Source organism: Tachypleus tridentatus, chromosome 7, assembly GCF_004210375.1.
Source record: "Tachypleus tridentatus isolate NWPU-2018 chromosome 7, ASM421037v1, whole genome shotgun sequence".
NCBI classification, from domain to species: Eukaryota; Metazoa; Arthropoda; class Merostomata; order Xiphosura; family Limulidae; genus Tachypleus; species Tachypleus tridentatus.
The window spans coordinates 64,752,631-64,776,223 of NC_134831.1; the positions used below are offsets into that span (position 1 = coordinate 64,752,631).

Consider the following 23,593-nt stretch of genomic DNA (forward strand, 5'->3'; position numbering starts at 1 on the left):
TTTTTCATACGTCTGTAAGCAGTAAAAGTATCACATTAAATATTTATAACAGACATATATGTGTGTGACTTTTACTTTTGTAAACTCAATTCTTCAAGTCATTTTCTAACCTAATATGCACGAAAATATTTAGTTTCAGTTATACTCTCTAGAAATCAATTATCTCTTTCCGTCATGCATGTTAAGACCTATGTATCCAAACAGTTTGACCTGTAATGTTAAATTTTGAGGTAAGAGGCCAGTCACATTAAGCTATATGAGACATTTCATCAAATACAGAGATGAAATTGATTTATTTATTTCAATGTTATATTGTTATTTTAAACATGAATATGTAAGCGATTAAACGTATCTATATAAACATAACAATGTGAAATAAAGTCAGTAATTATTCATAGTTCTAGTAAAGACCATTCTTATACTTTAGTCTGCAGAACACCGGATTGTATGTATGTATATATATATATATATATATATATATGAGTGTGTGTGTGTGCGCGTGTTATGTTTTATTATTATAATGCAGTAATCAAAATAGTTTAATAGATTTATTAGTTAACAATACAAAACCTCAGGATCAGAATAGGAATTTTCAACCTGAATACTATCTTATAACTCACATGATGTAAACGGCCAGGTCAAAGTTCCCTTTCATATTCAGACACAACTCTCCATAATTTCAAATTACTAGCCAAAAGTAGGGAAGCCAGTTGGAAGTATCTACCATCACAGCAGTTTTGTCCAGGTATTCAAATCAAATAGCAGAATTTAATAAGGTTTTATAATTTGTCTAAAGCTAAAAACGCGAAGTATCTTCTGAAAGATCACTGTTCGAGACTTAGACCCTTTGATTTGTAGAACGGCCTGTTAACCGCTAAGTTAGCGCAATTACAAGGTCCTGGACTTAAGACTATTACATTAAATGCCTCTATTTAACAATATTTGCAAAATACAGCTGATATTGACTTCATATAGAAAAACGTCCCGCTATCAAACATATTTCTAGCACAGTTTTCTCATCAGAAAAGATACAGGAAACATTTTTTGAGTACAAAAATCAACACAAAACAAGACAAAAACAAACAATCCGTGTACACCAGAATAATGAAAATATGTTATGAACATGCAATACCTCAATAAGCCATGACTACTCCAAACCTTCCGTGCAAAATTAAACAATAATATTAACTTACAGAATCTAAACGTTCGTTATGAAAAAAAACCGGTTTTATTTCTTAAAAACAAACAAAAGATTCACTATTACGGTGCGCTACTGCATTACATCATAGGAATTTCATCGTCCTGTGTTTGAGATTTGAAGGATATTCTTAAATCATGATGATGTAGACAAAATGTCGCGAACGAATGATCAAATTGTATTTATTGACTCAGTGTCATCAAACTTTATACTATGTGGCTGCCTATTGTAATAAGTGTAGAGCTACAGAACTCGTTCTAACCATATGTATATTTTATCAAAGTAAGAACAATTATTAAAAAGCCAATGGTAAATGACATCTAGAGTTGCTTTCTGCTTACCTGCATCAGAGTCTTATTTTCTAACGTGAAAGATAATCATCGCAAACCAATAAGAATAATAGTAAATAAACATTGTGTAATGTCTAAACTTTATGAGATTAACACTAAACTATGGGGGGAGGGGAGGGTTATAACTAGAAACAGGTCATTGTAAAAAGGGATAATACTGTTATGTCAAATGCAGTAGCACAGCGGTATTTCTGCGTGCTTATAACGCCAGAAACCGTGGATCGATACCCGTGGTTGGCAGAGCACCGATAGCCCATTACAAACAACAACAACAATTCTGATGTGTACTTCGTGGTTGAAGTTCCATTTAACCAGATGAATCGAGAGCTTGATACTGTTTTCTACCTTGAAGAAAACTGCCTATAAATTTGACCATTTCTATCATACCTTGTCAAGTATATCCGGCTATTATCCGTCTTTAGAATAAAGCTTTAAAACCAAGATTTCTAATGACTATATTGATATTTTGTTTTTTCTGTATCAGCTTTCGGAAAGCTCCTTGTACGATATTTTTCTCTTGACGATAAACTTTAAGATAAGTTTGCCACCTTCAGCTCTTGTCTACGAAAAGTGCAAATTATCCATCAAAAGATTCTAACACAGATGGTAATTTTGATTGTAGTTATCCACACGAGCACTGAATACTTTCTGTCTATACGTAAGAAATATGCTTTCGAAGCTGTTTTACAAACGCGTTGCTGAGATTTGCATAAATAACCATTTGTTTAAGAAACAAAATCAAAATTTGGGGAATTCGGTTTGGAGAGCGATATTCTGCAGTGTTTTGGCAATAATAATTTGTTTTCTGCTGCATGACGTTAGGAAATTATATAATCTTTAACAAACTACTAAACAAAGTTCAATATAAAGTTTAATGGGTAATATCTATTTAATTGCAATACGTATGTGTACTATTTTACTTTAAACACTGCTTTGTTTAGTCTTAGTGATTCAACTTGTACATACCACGTGACCTCTATTTTTCTTCTGTGGTAATAAAGTCATAAAAACTCAAAATTATTAAATATTCATAGATAAAACCTGGAGATGATAAAAAAGTTACATGATGTAAAATGCATGAATAACTTAAGATAAAAAGCATCACATGCAACATTGGGGTTAATAATAAAAACGAGTACTTTCTTTTTGGAAGACGACTCTCTAATAATCAGCATTACATATTTTCGTTTCCTTGTTTGAATACTTTTGCAAAAAGTAAAGTGAGAAATATATCTCAATTTTTCATTATGTCTCAACTTCATTTTATGTTGGCGCTTTTCTTAAAGCCCCATAGGCACACGTGTGTAGATTCAATCAAGCAATCTTTCCCTTTCCTTTAAATGAAATAAAGCAGCGCCACATGTTCTCCAAACCATCTTTGTTGCTATGGTAACAAAAGTAGATGATGCTTGTGCCACGAAATGGATTACTCACACATGTTGTCATAGTTTGAGCTACTGGTTCAGTTGCTTATTGAAGCACGATTGCCAGGATTTTTAACTGATGTGATGACACTGCCTTACGTAATCTTGAAGGTCACGTAATTAATATAATTTCTGGTAGATATGATATTTTATGTGTTGCTATTTTTTCTTTAGCTAAATAATCTTTGTTGGCATTTGTTGTTTTTGTATCGAATATAAATTGGTCTCTTCCAATAAAATTAATTTTTAAGTCTTTATGATGTTGAAAAAAAACGTTTTTACATGTATTTTATATTCTATATACCTGAGTGTCTGTCATTCTTTCAATTATTGCTTATTTGCTCACTAATGATTGGTGGTATAATTTTATTTGAGATTCTGGGAAACAGATATATCTAATATTACACGTCATATATGTGAGAACTCACAGATGTTTCAATTACTTTTACTCTGGGCCACAGACAAAACGAACACTCATTTTGTTCAGCTTACCCTCGTGAGGAGAAATATAACAGAATATAGCTGTCTAATGCACATTCGTGCGTTTGAGTAAACAAGAGCAAAAGAAATCATTATCGGCAGGCCACTAGCCGACCCTTGTTCTAAGCCTCTTACATGGCCAGATGTTCTGGTTTCAGGTAGTTTGCTTCGCCTACAAGACCATGTGGCAATTGTTTATGTCGGTTTCTCACTGTCTTGAATATTACGCGTAATTTGATCGTTGCTCTCTCGTCAATAGAGCTTTAATGTTTTTATATGTGTTAATCCAGACTATTGAACTAGTCTTCCAATTCTATAATTTAAACACGTTGGTATTTTGCAATACAGCTTTACTATTTTTATATATGTTAATCCAGACTATTGAACTAATCTTTCAGTTTTATAATTTAAACACGTTGCTACTCTGCCACTAAGGAATATTTATTTTTATCAGCAAGTTATTTTTAGGTTTTGCTTCTGTGTTTATACAGAGTGGACTAATATATTTGTTTTATTGTTGACATCGTTCAAAACATTCAAAAAGTAATACATTATCGTCAATTGATATTTTGACTACAGCAAAACAAATTAGTAGAACTGTATACTAGCTTCAATGAGCTATTCAGTAGCCTCTCTATGATTTACTATGATGTGGGGCAGTGAAGTAAAATATTTGAACGTTTTTGTGCTTTTTTTTAGCTATCTACTGCTGGTTTAGAACGTTTAACATAAGTATGAGGAATTGATATACCAACAAATATATCTTTATAAGTTTGAATACATTTATTTGAATAAATCAATGGTTAATACATAAAATGAAACATTTGCGAAACATAGTCCAACTGTTTGCTTCTTACGTTGGTATGGAACTGCGGTTAATGATTGTATATATATACACAAACATTATGTTTATCTATATATATAATCACACCGATAAAAATATACTTATCTAATTTGAATTTTGACACAGTTAGTCCTATTATTTCATCCAGGTGTTTTTTGGAAAATCTCTGTTGAAATATCCATAGCTTTAAATTATTACAACAAAATGTTAAGACTGAAAGAAATTCGACAGCTTTGTACAAAATGTTATCCACAGCTAGTTAGCTACAAGATGTTTTGCATCATTGTTAAAGATCTTACACACTATTCAAAAATCGCTGTGTAACTTTTAAAATCTGCAAAATTCACTTTACGTTTTTAAGTGATAGAGAACGCTACTTCTTTTCGTTTATACTGGTATCAATATATAAGAAATGAACATTTTTAAGCAAATTTTTTTCTTACCCAGATTTGGACTTCCTCCACGTAGCCAGTCCAGAACTGTTGGTTTCACGTAGAATACTTCCCAGCCTACAGAGTGGACACTAATCCGACGTGTGGCCAGTAGTTTGTTTCCTTCTTCCTTATTGATTGTTTCAGGAAGCATCACTTGATACAATCTCACCTGAAATACGAAAGACTGCGATGAGTGAAATATGTATTTTTTATACTGTTAGTAAAATAAATAACAAATAGTAATGATTTTTTTCTCTTCCCACTCGTAGTACTCAAAGTAATTTGTCATTTCTACTTACTCTGTAATACAGTAATAGGTAGGCAAACTATGACTTATAAACACAAACATGCAAAGTTATTCCCAGTTTAAGTTAAATCAAGTATTCTGTAACACCTCGAAATATGATGAAATACAAACCAAACCAAATATAATTTCTATCAAATCAAATCTCTGTTCTCTTTGTAATGATTTATAAACCTTGAATTGTTTAGTAGTGATCAAACCTGAAAATTAGATTTGTTTTGAATTTCGCGCAAAGCTACACGAGGGCTATCTGCGCTAGCCGTCCCTAATTTAGCAGTGTAAGACTAGAGGGAAGGCAGCTAGTCATCACCATCCATCACCAATTTTTGGGCTACTCTTTTACCAACAAATAGTGGGATTGACCGTCACATTATAACGCCACCACGACTGAAAGGGCGAGCATGTTTGGTGCGACCCGGATTCGAACCCCTGACCTTCAGATTACGAGTCGAATGCTTTAACCCACCTGGCCATGCCGGGCCCCAAACATGTTCTACCATCAATAAAACTCGTTCTCAGTTTACCTGTTACACGATGTAACAAATTTTGTTCCTCGATAGTATGTGCTGTTTTTTAATTGCTTATGTTGTAAAAGTACAGAACATGGCCATTATTCCCTTCAAACTTTAATTTTGTGACCTGAATAATGAAATTTAGATATTAATCTATTTTATAGTTAAAAACAGGTAAATTTGCACATTTTCATTTACATAAGGTCTGAATAAAACAACATATGAATCAAAATTTACATGTGTTTATACTAAAGTTATACAAAAATTAACAAAAATGTTTAGAAGAGAGTAGGTTTTGAGATTTGCGACTGTAATGTAAATCACTTTCATGCATCAGCCCCCAAATATAGTCTTCCATCATGTTTTTGTTATACGTTCCTTGGTAGCGGCGTTTAAAGTCTGGTATATCTTGGTGGAAGCGCTCGCCTTGCTCCTCTGAGTATGCTCCCATGTTCTCCTTGAATTTATTAAGATAAGCGTCAAGGATATGGACTTCCAGGGACATCCTGCAGCCCATTTGCCGTAGTTCTTCGCCAGAGCCTCAACCAGTCCCACATAATTTTCGGCTTTGCGATTACCCAAGAAGCACCGAACCACTGTGACAAAGCTGCTCCAAACGTTTTTTCCTTCCTTCTGAGCTTCTTGGGGAATTTTGTACACTCTAGGATCTTCTTTATTTGTGGTCCAACGAAGACACCAGCTTTGACCTTCGCCTCAGATAGCTTATGGAAGAAGTCTCGAAGGTACTTGAAGGCTGCAGATTCATTATCAAGAGCTGTGACAAATTGTTTCATAAGACCCAATTTTATGTGCAGTGGTGGGAACAACACCTTCTAGAGGTCCGCTAGTGGCTCACACTTGATATTGTGCCTCTCCACAGAGAACTCGGTTTGTTGTGGCCAGTGTTACTTGTTGTAGTGCGCTGCTGTGTCCATGCTGTCGCAAAAGCAAAGATAACAGGGAAACTTGGTGAAGTCTCCATGGAGACCCATCAAGAATGCCACCACTTTGAAGTCTCCGATAACCTCCCAGCCATACTTATCACACTTCAAGGCTTTTAGCAAGGTCTTGACACTGTTGTATTCCTCTTTAAGGGGCACCGAATGAGCCAGGGGAAGAGACGGATACATATTCCCGTTATGGAGCAGCACAGCTTTGAGGCTTTTGGATGAGCTATCAATTGGGTTACAAGCAATTCTAAATGCCTCACATAGACCGGATACATTGTGGCAGAAGCAGATCCCATCTTGACGAGCGAAGAAGCTTAAGAAATGTCGGTGACGCTTCCTCTGACTTGCGACTTGCACACTTTCATCTAACAAATCCCAATTCTTGTAAGTTCTACAACATTCTTGAAAATTCTTTTGTAAGTTCGAGAAAACTCTTTCTGAGCTATTCAACACTGAATCTACCTGAAATGTTCTGGAAAATGGGTAAATTTGAAAATTTCATTATCCAGGTCACAAAAGCAAAGCTTGAAGAGAAAAATAGGTTTATCCATTCACTTTAGGGATAAGCATTTGGGAAATAACACTTTCTGCCCAGGAACAAAAACAAAGTAAAAATTTTGTTACATAGTGTAATTAATTTGAGGGAAAAGTGATACTAAATGTAAATAATAAATTTAGAATGTTCATATATCATTAGCGAAATTTAATCGCATACTTTTTAAGTTACGTTGTTTCATTTTATGATCGAAAAAATATTATAAACTGTTAGGTAGTTGAAGTTAGCAGTTTAAAACCATTTGAAAACATTCAACACTGAATGTAGATACTGCTATGTTCGTAAACGTTGTGTTGACTTTGCAAATGTAATATATATCTATGAAACAAAGAAATACTAGTCTTTAGGATGTTTGTATTCAATATACAACAAACATCGAAATCTTATCTTACAAATCTGAAACAATAATTTTGGCATAAATACAGGTTTTTGCAAGATAATCATTTAGCTATTTTTATAACAAGAAAACAAAGTGAAAAGAATCCTGCAGTACAGTTGTTCTAATATCTTTGTGTGTATGGTTGGTTGTTGGGGAGGTAAGGAGAACTCTAATAACGTTAACTCACACTGGCGGTCTTAAAACTGTCATGTAACACTTGTCTCCGAAAAAAGATCTTCAAGCCGATACACAGTAACAAGCATGAGGACGCAGAGAAATTATTACTTCAGGTGTATCTGTTTTATGACCTGTCTTTACGAACAGCGTCGACCGCTATGCCAGAAAAAAATGTGTCGTACGTACGTGCCATTTCATGTTGAAGTTTGTCAACCTACTGAGACGTATGTAAGGCGTATCGGCAGACGACCTGGACGATTAAATTAATTTACTTGTAGATGGCGCAACATTACTCAGAAATTCTATGCCAAAATGAAAGTCAAAAGAAGAAAAGAGATATTTTCCTCAACTCGCTTAATTATTTTAATGATCCCTTCGTATTTTGCTATCTTAAAAGTAATACAGTAGCGAAATAGCGGGATAATGATGTGTTTTTTTTTGTATTAGCTTTGGAAACAAGAAGTGACTTATGTAAAAATGATTACAATATGAGCAAAGTTCTTCGTTTACTCACTGGAAGAAGATGATAGAGTTCAAAACGTAATTGCTACCATATTCTAAAAATTACGTGTAATTTTGTAACTTCAATTTTTTTTCTTGTTGTACTATTTGGAATATTTAAGCTCAACACTTCAACTCGACCCAGCATGGCCAGGTGGTTAAGGCGCTCAACTTGTAATCTGAGGATCGCGGGTTCGAATCTCTTTTACACCAAACATGCTCGCCCTTTCAGCTGTGTGGGCGTTATAATGTGACGGTTAACCCCACTATTATTCATTGGTAAAAGACTATCCCAAGAGTTGACGGTGAGTGATGATGATTAGCTGCCTTCTCTAGTCTTACACTACTAAAGTAGGGACGGCTAGCGCAGATAGCCCTCGTGTAGCTTTGCGCGAAATTCAAAATAACAAACAGTTCAGCTTATTTACAGCATAGTTTATATCAAGATTATTCATCTATCTGCTTATGACGAATCACATAATTTTGTAAGTTGAATTCGTTCCCAGGAGCTGAGCACTAGTTATCGATTCATTTAACTACTTACTATAACAACCAGTGTTGTTTTTACAACTTAACCGACGTCATTCTTTGTTTTGTTTCTTGATTTTTCAGAGTGTGTGTTTTCTTATAGCAAAGCCACATCAGGCTATCTGCTGAACCCACTGAGGGGAATCAAACCCCTGATTATAGCGTTGTAAATCCATAGACATACCGCTTTACTAGGGGGGGGACTTTTCAAAGTGCAATACTTGTGTTGTTTTAACAGCAAACCGGTTAAGATGGATTGTAGATAATCCGAAACGTCCAGGAGTAAAATGTTGCTTGTTATTTTCCACCGCCTTCGTTTTCTTGATAAATGACTTGTTTCTTTGAGAGATACGTCTAAGCACGTGGAGAACTATTAGTGTAATGTTACAAATAAATCAAGCCAAAAACATTTGTTGTTTATTTTAAAGTTATTTTATAACCTATTGTGTTAGAGGGAGAGCCAATGAGTAATTACAACGAAAATTACCTGTAGATCACCAAAACCAAAAAAAACAAACTGTTAAACACATTTAACATGACTTCGAAAGATATGCTCACACATGGTCCGACAGCCTTCGTTTTTCGAAATTACATGAGCAATATCATATACCTCCGAAAGATGTTATTGCGTTTTCATAACATTTTAGCGCAGATAGCCCTCGAGTAGCTTTGCGCGAAATTTAAAACAAACAAACGTAACATTTTGTCTAGAGATACGGGTTTGTTCACATTCACATTTGACAATACTTTTACAATAAAAGTATGTCCCTTTGTGACCTTGACCTATTCATCATAACTTAATATTTTTGGTTTCTCCAGAATATTAGTCTCTTAATTTTATCGAGTAAAATAATTTATCAGTTAAGTTGTTTGCACACATCCCTGGGAAGCGAGAAACAGGAAGAAAATGACAATTTATTTGATTGTTATTAAGCACAAAGTTACAAACAAGGAATTATTTATGTTGCACTTATCACGGGTATCACAATTTTGTTTTTTAGCATTATAAATCTTCAAGCTTACCGCTGGGCCACTCTAAACAGAGAATTTAACACGTTTGTTGTGTAACTGTTGTGGTAGAGCTCAGATGGAATGATATGCATACTGACAAATGATAAGGATGATGACGTTGCTATAGCATATCGTGATATAAGCTTTAGAATAACAGCCAATCAATGAGTAATCGAGATGTATTTAGTAATTGGCAAGCTTGTTTCTAAGTTGCAGTAGAAGTCTTACTTTACCAACAACCCTACTTTTGAACTTTACGATTTACTGATAATCTTAGTAAACGCAAGGAATGAGATAGCAAATAATATGGTGTTTTTATAATAATAATTTTCAGAATTACCTTAAGAAATTTCAACACTACTTACGATTTTTTTAATCCGGTTAAACAAGACACTGGTTTAAAGTCATGACTTGTTTAGCACTATTGATAGTGTTTTATTATTTATTTATTTGGCTCCATTTCTAACGTTTTAAAATATTGTATTAAAATGAAACAACCAATTATTTTATTCTATGTAACCCATTAGTTCACTCACATTTTGATATTTTCAGTTATTCCTTAACCCTAGAACACTGACGGAGTTGAGATCCCTATCGCTTTTTTAAACTATGTGCAACACATAGTTTGTGGGTGTATGACTATGTTAGTTACAGAGTTCCTAATAGTATGTAAACCATATGAAAAGTAAACAAATATACCATTAATATTGAAAGAGTGTGTTTTCTTACAGTAAAGCCAAATCGGACTATCTGCTTAGTCCACTGAGGGGAATCGAATCCCTAATTTTAGCGTTGTAAATCCGTAGACTTACCGCTGTACTGGCAAGGAACATAATATTAAAAGTGGTCTTATTAAGTGCTACCGAGGTCCCTATGTCTTTTTATCTAGAAAATGATGATTTTTGTTTCCATTTTTGACTGAACTGTAAGTCTGAAGGCTTATATCGCTTGAAACGCATATAGCCCATTGTGTAGTTTGTGATTAACAAAAAATGACTGATTATTATAACAGGCAACACACACACAAATAAAATCGCTGAATACCATGCAGTATGTGGGCCACGCTGGTGAACAATATCATAAAATATCAGTAATTTTAGAACATGTTTCATGTTATTTTTTGGAAGAAATAACACGCACATTGTAGAACATTATACTTTCTTCGATGTATTTATTCAAAGCGTGGTTTAGGTAGTTTTCATTCGTGTTCTCTCACTGATGTTTGAGAAAATATCTTCTTCACATAAATAAATAAACAAAACACAAAGATATCATGGCTTCATTGGTTCACGTTTATCTGAAACAAACCTTACGATCTAAAGCTTCGTATGGCTATATAGCCTCAAAATGTATTTTTCTGTGAGAGCTTATTTAACTTCCAGCTAAACAGTGGTGGACTTATCACTTGGCGATGACATAAAAATAAGATTTTATAAACGTGCTAATTGGTTATCCACAACCATTATTGAAGAAATGTTGCGCAAAAGTTTGCCTTATTCAAATATTGGGAAAGAAAGAAAGAACTCCAGTCTTTTGTCACTATTTTCGAAACTGTTTAACTTTCTTTATATGTCACATGTTTTTTTATATATGTATGTATAAAACCACCCACTGGCACGGTGTTACCACCATTAGAAACAGGGTTTCAATACCCATAGTGAGCATAGCACAGACAGCACATTGTGTTGCGTTGTGTTTAATTCTGAAACAATCAATCTGATGTGTAAAATGGGACAAAAGTTTTTAATAGTAGCTCTGAAATTCCAAGCGCCTATATTAATACAATACCCTTTCTTTCAACAGTCCAGTGTTACTCACTAAACTAGGATATAATACAGTTGTGTCAATAAATTTTGTTTTTACATTTCCTCGACTCAAAATCGACCCCGAGATCTCTCTCTAGCCGGTCCTAGTAATGGATTTTTATTACAGCTCTGAATATCACAATTTTATTCTGAAAGCTTCATAATATTTCTCATTAGACTAACAACGTGTTTGCTATCTCAGATGCAACGTAAATAGCGTTTTGTATGTAAAGTTACGTTTTTTTATCTTATCTATATAATTTACAGTTTTCAGTTTTAAGTCTCTATTATACACTTTACGTTTTAGTCTTCCCAATACAATTTAGGCTTTATAGAATTTTCATACACTTTGCTGAATAGCCTCATATAAAGTTTATTTTTTTATCCATCAAACAATAATAGGCCAACGACAGTGTACATTCACATTTATTATCTCACAAGATATGTTATGTAACGATAAAAATCCCAAATATATGAATAGTATTTATAAAAAATGGCAACATTAATATATGTTTAAAGTGTTACTAAGTTAACGCAAATAAAAATATTTTTTTATGAAATTGAAAGCCTTTACTAACGTAAGTTTAACCTACTAGTACGTATCTATATTTAAATACGTTTCGTATGTTTCAAAAGGGAAATAGCAAAGCAACTGCCCTTTAGCTATTTGTCTTACTAGTTGTTCCTTAATAATTTTATCTATTTATTCTATATTTTGCAAACACTGAAAAATTCGTAATGCACAATGCAAAATATTTTATGCTTGATGATAAGACATTAGGCTTATATAATAGTCTATACTCACCCAAATTGATTAGGAATAAGTTTTCAAATAGTTTTATCGATGAAACACTATGGCAATAGGATAGCAACACATTCTCGAGAAAAAAAAATCAGAGATAGATTGTGTCTCATACATAAAACCCCAAGATGTAGCGATCACTTTGCTGATAAAATATGTTATATACAATCTGTGAGAACACGTTGTTCAACAGGTACGGAAAACAACCAAAACAAAACACTTATTTACTCATTTGTAGAACAAATACCACAACAAGGTCAATTGAATGCTGTAGTCTCAAGTTCTTTCAGTTCTTATCAGCTTAGGAAGATCACTGACAGGGAATTTTATCCAAATTATCTTTATACGTCTTTGGGTATATAGGAGACAACTTGGTGAGAGTTGTACTTGTAAACATATCTGCCCACTCTTTCCCTACTGTCAATCTGGCTAAGCTAATGAGATGATACGAGATTTGTTTCTCAGCATGTGTCATATTCCAGACTACTCCAATGCAAACTAAAGCCCAAGCGTTTAAGTTAAAACGACAGTTAAAATCAAACCCCCTTTCGTATGGAAGAACACAATATCTATATCAGAAAACAACGTTCTCTGAAAACATTTTGCTCAAACTGATACGTGTTAAACAGTGCAAAAGGGTTTATATCTTAATGATTTTTAGCATAAGTGTTATTTTTATAGAGTTTAGTTTTGTTCTTATGTCTAATGGTGTGTTTTTTCACGCTTGTAGATGATTTTGTATATTGTACAATATCGTTATCTGACCTCGGTTGATGGCGTTATCGCTTCAGTTTATAGAGGCTACAACGCATGGAGTGGTTTGTTTTAGAATTCGCAAAGTTACACGAGAACGGTTTGCGCTAGTCGTCTCTAATTTACCAATCATAGGTCAGACTGAAGGCACTTAGTAAACATTACTCATCGCCAATTCTTGGACTACTTTTTTATCAACGAAAAGTAATGGAATTGGCCGTAACATTATAACGCCCACACAGCTGAAAGGGCGAGCATGATCGGTGTGACGGAGATTCGAACCAGCGACCCTCAGATACGAGAAAAGGGCCATTCGTACTAAGCCTTACCAGGCTCTTATCAAGTGAACTCATCTATTAACTTGCTGCGTAAGTTATAAAGTAATGTGGTTTCATTTTTAGATATATATATGTCCATATATTTTAATTCTAGTTTTAAAGAGAATAAGTAAAGAAACATTAAACTACATAAAGGATTGGAAATAATGGTATTGGAAATAATGAGAACATTTTCAAGAAAAAGATAAATCAATTATTATATTATACATCAACAAGCACGTAAGAAATTTCATTGTGTTTGTAATTTTGTTTTCTTTCTTTTCATATTCGAAGAAAATGACAAGTGTGTAGAGAATGTCTGTAAATATTGCGTGTCACTGCACTGTAGCCGTAACCATCACAACCAAAAGTCATCCCATAATAAGAAAATAACTGTATTAAATTAATAAATATGTTCGAAGAAGTATTCTTTATCTTGAGTGACGAGTAAAACTACCACAAAGAAATACAATAATATCAAAACCATTTGATTACAACGGTGCAAATACACTTTTTCTCTAGTTATTATTACTTTTTGTGGTTTGTGACAGACAATAAAGAAATCAGCTACGATACTTTGTAAGCAGTTGTTTATGTACATTATATAGATAGACATTCTATAAGTTGATTTCCACGTGCATATCTTAAACTATAATTTTTAATGAATTTGAATATGAACTGGTTTTGTGTCCCAAAATTCGTGGAAACTGTAAAAATAATAAAAGTTAAAAATTTTAATTGTTTGGACGTTTCAGTAAAAAAAATTAGTTCTTACTAAATAACAAACTTATCAATACTAATAACGATGGTTTTGAAACATGTAATTAAAGACAAATAAACACAAACTAAATCAAGAAATATTACTCTCAGTTAGAAGCCAAAGTTACAAACAACAACAAATAAAACGATTAAAGCGCAATATAACAGCGTATCTTGTGTATGTATACATATATGTATATTTAAAATTAGGAACAAAAAGCGGAATGAAACCACATTAAACACATAGAAACTAGTTAAGGTTAAAAACACAAAGTAAGAGAAAATAAAATCAAAGATACGTCAAACACAAAGCACTTAGATAAGATTAGGAACACGCTGTACAAGTAAATGAAACATAAAGAGCCCAGTTAAGACCAGATACATAAACGACAAGTGAGTGGAACAAACGTACATTGAACGTAGAAACACCAGATAGGATCAGGGATATATTGTACGAGTGGATTTTCAAAGTACACGAAATACAAGAAACGAAGTTGTGGTTAAAAATCATAAGATATAGATGTTTACTAAAATATTATACGTAAGTTAATTATAAAATTCGTAAACATACAAAAACAGAGTTCTGAAAACTTATCTCGTGATATTACTAGAAGCAAGCATGAATTACCTTAATTTTAGATGCCAGAAAGTGTATCGTGAACTACTTTAGTTTTAGATTTTAGAAACTATATCATAAATTACTTTAGTTTTAGGTATTAAAAAGTATATCGTGTGTTATTTTAGATTCAGAAAGTACATATAACAAAATGAAGTGAATGATTACATATCTAAGCTTTAGTTTTATCTGCAAGTATTAAATCCTATTACTGATTAAATAATGTCCTACCTCAAGCAAGTGAGATCTTGAATCGGAATGTCGATTTTCCATTCTAGGTTTCGGTTTTATTTTGTACAAATGCAACTCAGCTTCTAATATCCGTTCTTGTTCTGGTACATTTGGTGTCATGTTGAAGTGAAAACGCATAGGATGTTCTATATCTTTAAGAAAAAAAAGGTTTATTAACTCAGAGTAAACTTGGATTAGTAGTGTCTTTTAACACGCAGTATATACAAATAAATAGACATGTCAAGTTAAAAATAAAACTGAAATATATGACAAGCACTGAAATCAATAAAGGTGTTGAGTTAAAGAAATAAACTGAACGATCTTTAAGAATTTTGTTAAATATGACAGTTTAAATATTAGTTGTTTTTTTATCGTTCATTGAAACAGACTTTAGTAGTTTTACGATTTTCGCATTTCATACATCTGTACTGAAACGCTCTGGTTTCTGTTACTATGCCTTACATTCTCTTTTACGACTGTAATAAACTGAAGCATTATGGGTAAAGTAGTTTAATGTCGAAACGAAATTCTATCTCTTAATGTAGAGAAGTAATTTTGTAACTTCATAGCTGTAACTTAAGAGAATAGTAAAAGATGACTAGAGATTTCACGGTGCTGAAAGAGAGATTTAGGCCTTGCAGGTTGAATATAAAACTCTTACTAATTAGTTTAATCTTATAATTTAAAAGTGTCTTAACTGACAACAATATCAAAAAATTAAATTGCATGTGTATCAAACTGCGAGTCTTCCAGTCTCACTCTTAAGTCAAGGGTTTGATTCTCCTTGGTGGACACAGCAGATGGCCGGTATGACTTTGTTGTAGCAACACACACACATGTATTAGATTGCAGCAAGTAAGAGACCATCAGAAGTTTAGAACTAATGTTTGGTCTAAAATTCTCTCTGTAAAATGAACCAAACCCACTTAACACCCCTCTATCTAGGCATTCTTTCGACGTAATGTTGAAAAAAAATTTTAGTTATCACACTGTATAGCAAATCTTAGGATGTGTAATATAGTTCACAGAATGTTCTTTAGATAAAAAGAAAGACAAAATAAAAATAAAATACATTGTCCAAATTCTGTTTTTAGAACTTGGCGTTCTAGAATAGAAGTGGACAATTGGTTCCCTGTGAACAAATAACCTTCGTAACAAAAAACATAAAGATTTCATTATCTCAAATGCCTCGCTACTGTAAAAGCTCGCACAGTTTTAGTAATTTGTTCTCTAGCAGCATACTTGTACGTATTTTCTGACAGGGACGCCAAATGTAGAGGCAGGACCAGCAGTTGCCCTCTCCCAAGAACATTAGAGGAATCTGATAATAACATATCAGTTTTAAGCTGTGCTGTAAACGTGAAGTAGATTCTAATGCTAGGTCACAGATCGAATTCTCACTTTTGAAAAACCCAAAAGCCACTCTCGTTCAATTAATTTTTAAATGGTACTTGAGTTTATTAGATATTAATGTTTCATTTATTATCTTTCCTTTCTTTACAGTCTAATGGGATAAAACATATCTGCTTCCATTTTAATTTAAATGAAAAGAAGCGACTTTGTACTGGTGACATTTTTCTATATTAATTGTTTTGGGATTTGTTCTCGGTTCGCCATAATCACATCTAATGATCTTTTAGCGATAAGAAAACAAGAACATAATATTAACTAGAGAGGCACCTTGAGAATATAGAACGCTTACAGCATAATACTAACCAAAGAGACACCTTGAAATCATGGATCACACTTATAACATAATAATACCTACAGAGACACTCTGAGATCATGGACACGTTTATAACATAATAATAACTACAGAGACACTCTGAGATCATGGACACGTTTATAACATAATAATAACTAAAGGGACACCCTGAGATAATGAACACGTTTATAAGATAATAATAACTAAAGGGACACCCTGAGATCATGAACACGTTTATAAAATAATAGTAACTAAAGGGACACCCTGAGATCATGGACACGTTTATAAAATAATAATAACTAAAGGGACACCCTGAGATCATGAACACGTTTATAAAATAATAGTAACTAAGGGACACGTTTATAAAATAATAGTAACTGAGATCATGAACACGTTTATAAAATAATTGTAACTAAAGGGCCACCCTGAGATCATGAACACGTTTATAAAATAATAGTAACTAAAGGGACACCCTGAAATCATGAACACGTTTATAAAATAATAGTAACTAAAGGGACACCCTGAGATCATGGACACGTTTATAAAATAATAGTAACTAAAGGGACACCCTGAGATCATGAACACGTTTATAAAATAATAGTAACTAAAGGGACACCCTGAGATCATGAACACGTTTATAAAATAATAGTAACTAAAGGGACACCCTGAGATCATGAACACGTTTATAACATAATAGTAACTAAAGGGACACCCTGAGATCACGGAAACTCTTCACGAGCCAGCAATCACACTCTAAGTAACAGGGGTGTGTTTCAGAAAGTAGTTTTTCACAAAGGGATTTTGTACACGTGAAATAAATACCTTAAAGTTTAAAACATATTCTCGTGTTAAAGGCATTTCAAGACGTTAGTTGAATAAGGCAATTTGTATATTGATATAAATTTCTGCTTGTTTATTGAAATACCTTTAGAACTTTTTACGACTTTCGTATTTCAGACATCTCCCCCTTAACTTTTGTGGCTATTATGCCTTGAATTCTCTTTTACGGTTTTAATAACCTAAGACATCATATGTAAAAAAGTTGACTGTCAAAACGAAAATTTATAGATTTGAACCTTATCTGGAGAAGTTTTTTTTTTAATTCGCACAAAGCTATGCGAGGGCTATCTGTGCCAGCCGTCCCTAATTTAGTAATGTAAGACAAAAGGGAAGGCAGCTAGTCATCACCACCCACCGCCAACTCTTGGGCTACTCTTTTATCAACGAATAGTGAAATTGACCGTCCCATTATAACGCCCCTACGGCTGAAAGGGCGAGCATGTTTGGCGCGACGGGGAGGCGAACCCGCGACCCTCAGATTATGAGTCGCACGTCTTAACACGCTTGGCCATGCCGGGCCTATGTGGAGAAGAGCTTGCTGTAAAGCTTTCCAGCTGTAGTTTATGCAAATAGCGCTTGTAAGATGATTTAGGGTTTGATCTCTCTCTCTTTTACCTTATAATACTTTATGTTGTTTTTTTTTAATTTCGCGCAAAGCTATATGAGGATTATTTGCTTTAGCCGTCCCTAATTTAGCAGTGCAAGACCAGAGGGAAGGCAACTAGTCATTACCAGCCACCGAAAACTCTTAGGCTACTCTTTTACCAACGAATAGTGGAATTGACCGTCACATTATAACGTCCCCACGGCTGAAAGAGCGATAATGTTTGATGTGATGGAAATATTTTACAATGCGGCTTCTTAAATGGAGTCAGACAGAGACTAAATATATTTTTTAACACTATGGAAATGTAATAACACGAACGTATATAAATAATACATGATGTCGTAAAAATACGTAGGTCCAAGAAGTATTGATAAAAATAAAATAGAAACCCTATAACACGAGCACATTCGTAAGGTGCACCTTACGAAAGCGCTCGTGTTATATGTTCTATTTCATTTTTATAAATAATACATTTGTAGTAAAAATCATATTTGATGTTGTTGGAGATCTAAAAACATCGTTTTTGTTTCATCAAGAAAAACAAGTAAAACTAAAAATGACAGTATTACTACTTGGTATAAATTGCATGATGGTCAAAAAGCTTCGTGGAAATTTAAAGATCGGTAGATTTGATAAGAAGTCAAACTCGGAAAATGAACAACGGATAAATTTACGGGCAAAACCAACCATTAGTTTAATCTAAAAATTTATGTTTAAAGTTATTCGAAGGTAAAGACTGTGTGTGGCAATGTCCTGTTTGAGTTATAATGTTTTTTTCGCTAACGACTACCAATTAATGTTGGCCATAAACTTTAGGTAGCTAACTTATTTTCAAATAAGGAAAAAAAATTAAAGGTGTCGTTATTGCATTTCTTTTAACTTTTAAAAAACTGAACGTTTCTCTTCCTATGAGTAACACCCTACAAGAAATCTATTTGTAAATAGTTTCTTTTGCATAATGGAAATTTTGCAAAGTTCAAAGAGTCAATCGTTGAAACACAATTAAGACAATATATTTCCAGTGTCATGAGGTGAGAAGAAGGAAGCGTTACTTTTACCGATGTCTCTCTTACTATAAATATTTCATAATCCTCATTTCATAATGTGACTGACCCAGCATGGCCAGGTGGCTGAGGCGCTCGACTCTTACTCTGAGAATCTCTGGTTTGTATCCCCATTACACCAAACATGCTCGCACCTCAGCCCTGGGGGCGTTATAATGTGACAATTAATTCCACTATTCGTCGGTAAAGGAGTAGCTCAAGAGTTGGCGGTGGGTGGCGATAATTAGCTGCCTTCTCTCTACTCTTACTCTGCTATATTAGGGACGGCTAGCGCAGATAGTCCTTGTGTAGCTTTGCGCGAAATTCAAAACAAACAAACCATAATGTGAAAATTATTCATCTATCTTAAGTGTGTGACAATTATTTTTTTAGCTTGTTGATTAAAATGATGTTTATAAACATTTATTTAATAGTTGAAAGTTATAATGTAGACTTATATGAGTAAAAAATACGCTCGTTGTTTGTTTTTGAATTTCACACAAAGCTACACGAGGGCTATCTGCGCTAGCCGTCCCTAATTTAGCAGTAAGCTTCTCTTTTACCACAGAGTTGTAGGAATGACCGTCACATTATAAACCCCTGCGGGCGAACATGTTTGGTACGATGAGGATTCAAAGCCGTGACTTCAAACTACGAGTTGAGCGCTCTAACCACATTGTCATGTTACATTAAGCTCTAGTTCACCTTAATTACGCTTAGGTACAGAATTACTTTTCGCCTAATGGGTTTAGATATGGGGTTACTGCAGCAGCAAGACAGTGTGATACTCTGTACAGTCTGTACATCTTTCACCGTACAGTTATTTATATAAAACACACACTAGTATATTATATATGGTATAAAGTTTAAATATTTAATCTGCCTCGATAGGTTTGATATATTATCGTGTTATAATAAAACTACAATAAAATATCCACCTTGTATAACATTAATATAGCCAAGTTAAACCACGGTAGTAGGTAAAAAAAAACTTCTTGATGATTTGGATTATCGCCAAAATCTTAGTCACAAAAATATATTTTATGTTTTTATAGTCTTCATCTTTAAGAGCTTAAAAATGAGTCTTGTTGACTTGAATGTATCTTCCACATAAAAGCCTCAAAAATTTTTTACAAAGAGGTTGATTACTTTACATTAAAACGATTTTGAATATGTAAATAAGCAAGTCATGTGACAAGCAAAGCCGAGTTAAAGTTGTGGTGGAGCGTAATGTATCAGAACTATATTTTTGATATTGTTTGGCGTTTCCGTTAAGTAGTGCCACCAAAAATTGATTGCTTTTGAGAAAAATAAGTAACAATTCTTTCTGTAGCAAAATAGGTACACTCTCAGATCATAAAGATATGTTTATATCAAGGAGTTAGTGTGGTAGGACGAGAATATCTCTTATATTTAATTTCATTAGAGACCAAATAGATATGGATCAATTTGAGACACCAGGATTCCACAGAAAGAGGTCGGCAGCAAGTCATACGAGGTCTGTTCAAAAAATACGCGGACTGACGTCATAAAACAAAATATACTTTATTTTGAAGTTACAGGTCTGGGACCCCTTCAAAGTACTCTCCTCCCCAACGCACACACTTATCCCAACAGTGTTTCCACTTGTTGAAACAGTCCTGGTACGCTTCTTTTGTAATGTCCTCCAGCTCCTTCGTCGCATTTGCCTTAATCTCGGGAATCGTCTCAAATCTTCTTCCTTTCAAGGGTCTTTTGAGTTTGGGGAACAAGAAAAAATCGCAAAGAGCAAGGTTAGGTGAGTAGGGGGGTTGGAGAAGAACAGTGATCGAGTGTTTGGCCAAAAACTCACAAGTTCTGAGGCACAAATTTCGCAGCAACGCCGTGCATCTTCAATTTTTCGGTCAAAATCTCGTAACAAGATCTAACTGATATCCCACACTCTTCAGCAAGCTCCCTGACAGTCAGACGTCGATTTGCCCGCACCAGGGTGTTGATTTTGTCGACGTGTGGGTCGTCAGTTGACGTGGAAGGACGTCCAGGACGCTCATCATCTTCAATGGACTGTCGATTATCCTTAAAACGTTCATGCCACTTGAAACATGCCGTACGATTCATAGCAACATCACCGTAAGCCGTGTTAAGCATAGCAAAGTTTCAGTCGCAGATTTTTCAAGTTTAACACAAAATTTCACAGCAAGTCGTTGTTCCTTCAGGTCATTCATTCTGAAATCTGCCAAACGAAAAAAATCGCACTTCACTTAAAACCGAGTAGCTAATACACAAATGAAGATATCTGCAAACGGGAAATGGCGTCGTAATCAGCTGATCTGTGCGAACCTAGCGACACCAAGCGGATTCCCCTGGAACCAACTGGAGCCGCGCAATTCAAACAGTCCGCGTATTTTTTTAACAGCCCTCGTATCTCAGCTTGTAGGCAAAGTGCGTAGTTTTACAACGGATGTGAATTTACACATACAAAAGCCAATAGCAACAGCCGTCCACGTGCTCTATCAATAGTTAGAAACACAATCAAGAAGGATTTCAGTCTGGAAAAGCGACACCGATCATATATACACCAGCTGTCCTACAAAATATCTGTTCAGTCGTTATACATATCAAACAGCTGGAAAATGATACGGATATCCATGCTATCCCACACGAAAATGTACAAGTCAATACATATCGCATAGTTAAAATGAGCGCTGGGGTAACTCGTTATCAGACTCTAGCTGAATTATGGAAAGCGCACAAGGAACAGAAGTGCTTTTGACATGGCAGCTAACGACAGAACCTTTTGCAACTAAAACTATTCTGCAGGACATTGTCAAGATGCATAGAGGTTTGATAGAGTCCGTCTGAACGTTGTACCATGAACTGTGACGACGTGGTGAAGCGCCAAAATCGTTTTAATATAACAAGCTATTCCACTGCATTCTCGCGTACGTAAGAGTTTAATAATTTTATGTGCCCCCCAAAACACACAAATAATCTTGTATATTCGCAAAACCTTTACTATTTTACAAAAACACGAAAAAGCTGAAAGATATGACTTGCACAGTCAAATGACTAAACATGAAATCGACCAATATATTTAAATGACACGACACCAGTTGTCTAGTTTATTACAAGGGTAAAATTACACAAAAATTACTAAAAAGTGCCTTCATCTATGAAAACAGGACAATTAGCCCTTAACTGGGACATTTAAGACAGACATGAAACGACAAACAAGTGAAAAAGATTCTTAGGTCAATGTAATAACGAGAAATCAAAGTATCACGTATCTGAAAGACAGAAATAAGGTTAAAAAATTTAGCAATTGATAACGACAAACTGATATTTAGTCTTTAGAATTTCAATTTTTATCTAAAAAGCTGTTCAGGTAAGACGAGATTTAGAACGCAAATCATGTAGAAATGATATTGTTGGTTTAAGTTTGAGAGAAAGATTAAAGTTTCTACCAAAAAACGTGTGTGCGCGTTTTCTTCTAGCAAAGTCACATCGAGCTACCTGCTGAGCCCACCGAAGGGAATCGAACCCCTTATTTTAGCATTGTAAATCCGTAGACATACCACTGCATTAGCGGGGGGTCTTCAAAAGGTCTTCTCAGCAGAAACAATAGCATGCATTCAAGCAAGTGCACATGGACTTCTCCACGTAGAGTAAGACAAATCTGAGTATTTCAAGGTTATGTTGATTTGATCATGTACAGGTTCAGGTTAAAAGACCAAATTAGTCTATATTAGACGTCTTAAGGAATACGAAGTTCACTTAGGCGATAAGTTTCGTGTCAAGCTTCTGAGTCAGTGATCAGCAGACGTACTCACAGATAACTGTTTCTCCCTCCCCTTTCTTCCCAACCACACCACGGGAAGCAGCTTTCGAAATACAAGCCCCCCTCCCCGAGTAACACAGCGGAATATCTGCTGAAACACACCGCTAAAAACCGGGTTTCAATACCCGTAGTGGGCAGAACACGGATAGTCCAGTGTGTAGTTTTGTACTTAATTCCAAACAATCAATCAATCGAACTAAAACAAAGCAAATTCGTGAATAAAAAAAATGTATAAATCACTTTGCAAATCATAGGAGAAAAAGTAATTGATTTGATTATTGGAATATCTGTAAAGATTCAAAGATTTTCGCAAAAATGTTGTTTTACTAAAAAGCCTTTGGGATGTTCAATAACTTGGTTTAAAAAGAATACTGCGTTTTAAAGGAAAAATTCTTAACAAAAATAAAGAAATGACATTCACTGTAAGGACAGGCGGAGGTAGAAACGATCTCTATTCCCCGAGGAACACTCACTTACTCTAAAAGTACCCAGTTGTGTGAAACGAGATCTATAACAGAGATTCGTTCATTCTATATCTCTGTGTGTTTTAGATTTCCGTGTATCACACGAGTGAATATAATTCAAACTAGACGCATAATCAATTTATTCTCTTCAAAGGTAGCTAATAGTGTACAAGTATTGTATTGGAA

At 34.4% G+C, this 23,593-nt stretch overlaps 1 protein-coding gene across 1 annotated transcript in view; it reads right to left on the reverse strand.

The window, feature by feature from the left end:
* LOC143255840 (bone morphogenetic protein 2-like) overlaps positions 1–23,593 on the reverse strand; it is a 59,494-nt gene that overhangs the window by 14,953 nt on the left and 20,948 nt on the right. Inside the window, exons 2-3 of the mRNA XM_076512159.1 lie at positions 14,932–15,083; positions 4,740–4,899 (exon numbers count right to left, since the gene is read on the reverse strand). Coding sequence (XP_076368274.1) covers positions 4,740–4,899; positions 14,932–15,083 — 312 coding nt within the window. The remainder of the gene's footprint in view (positions 1–4,739; positions 4,900–14,931; positions 15,084–23,593) is intronic.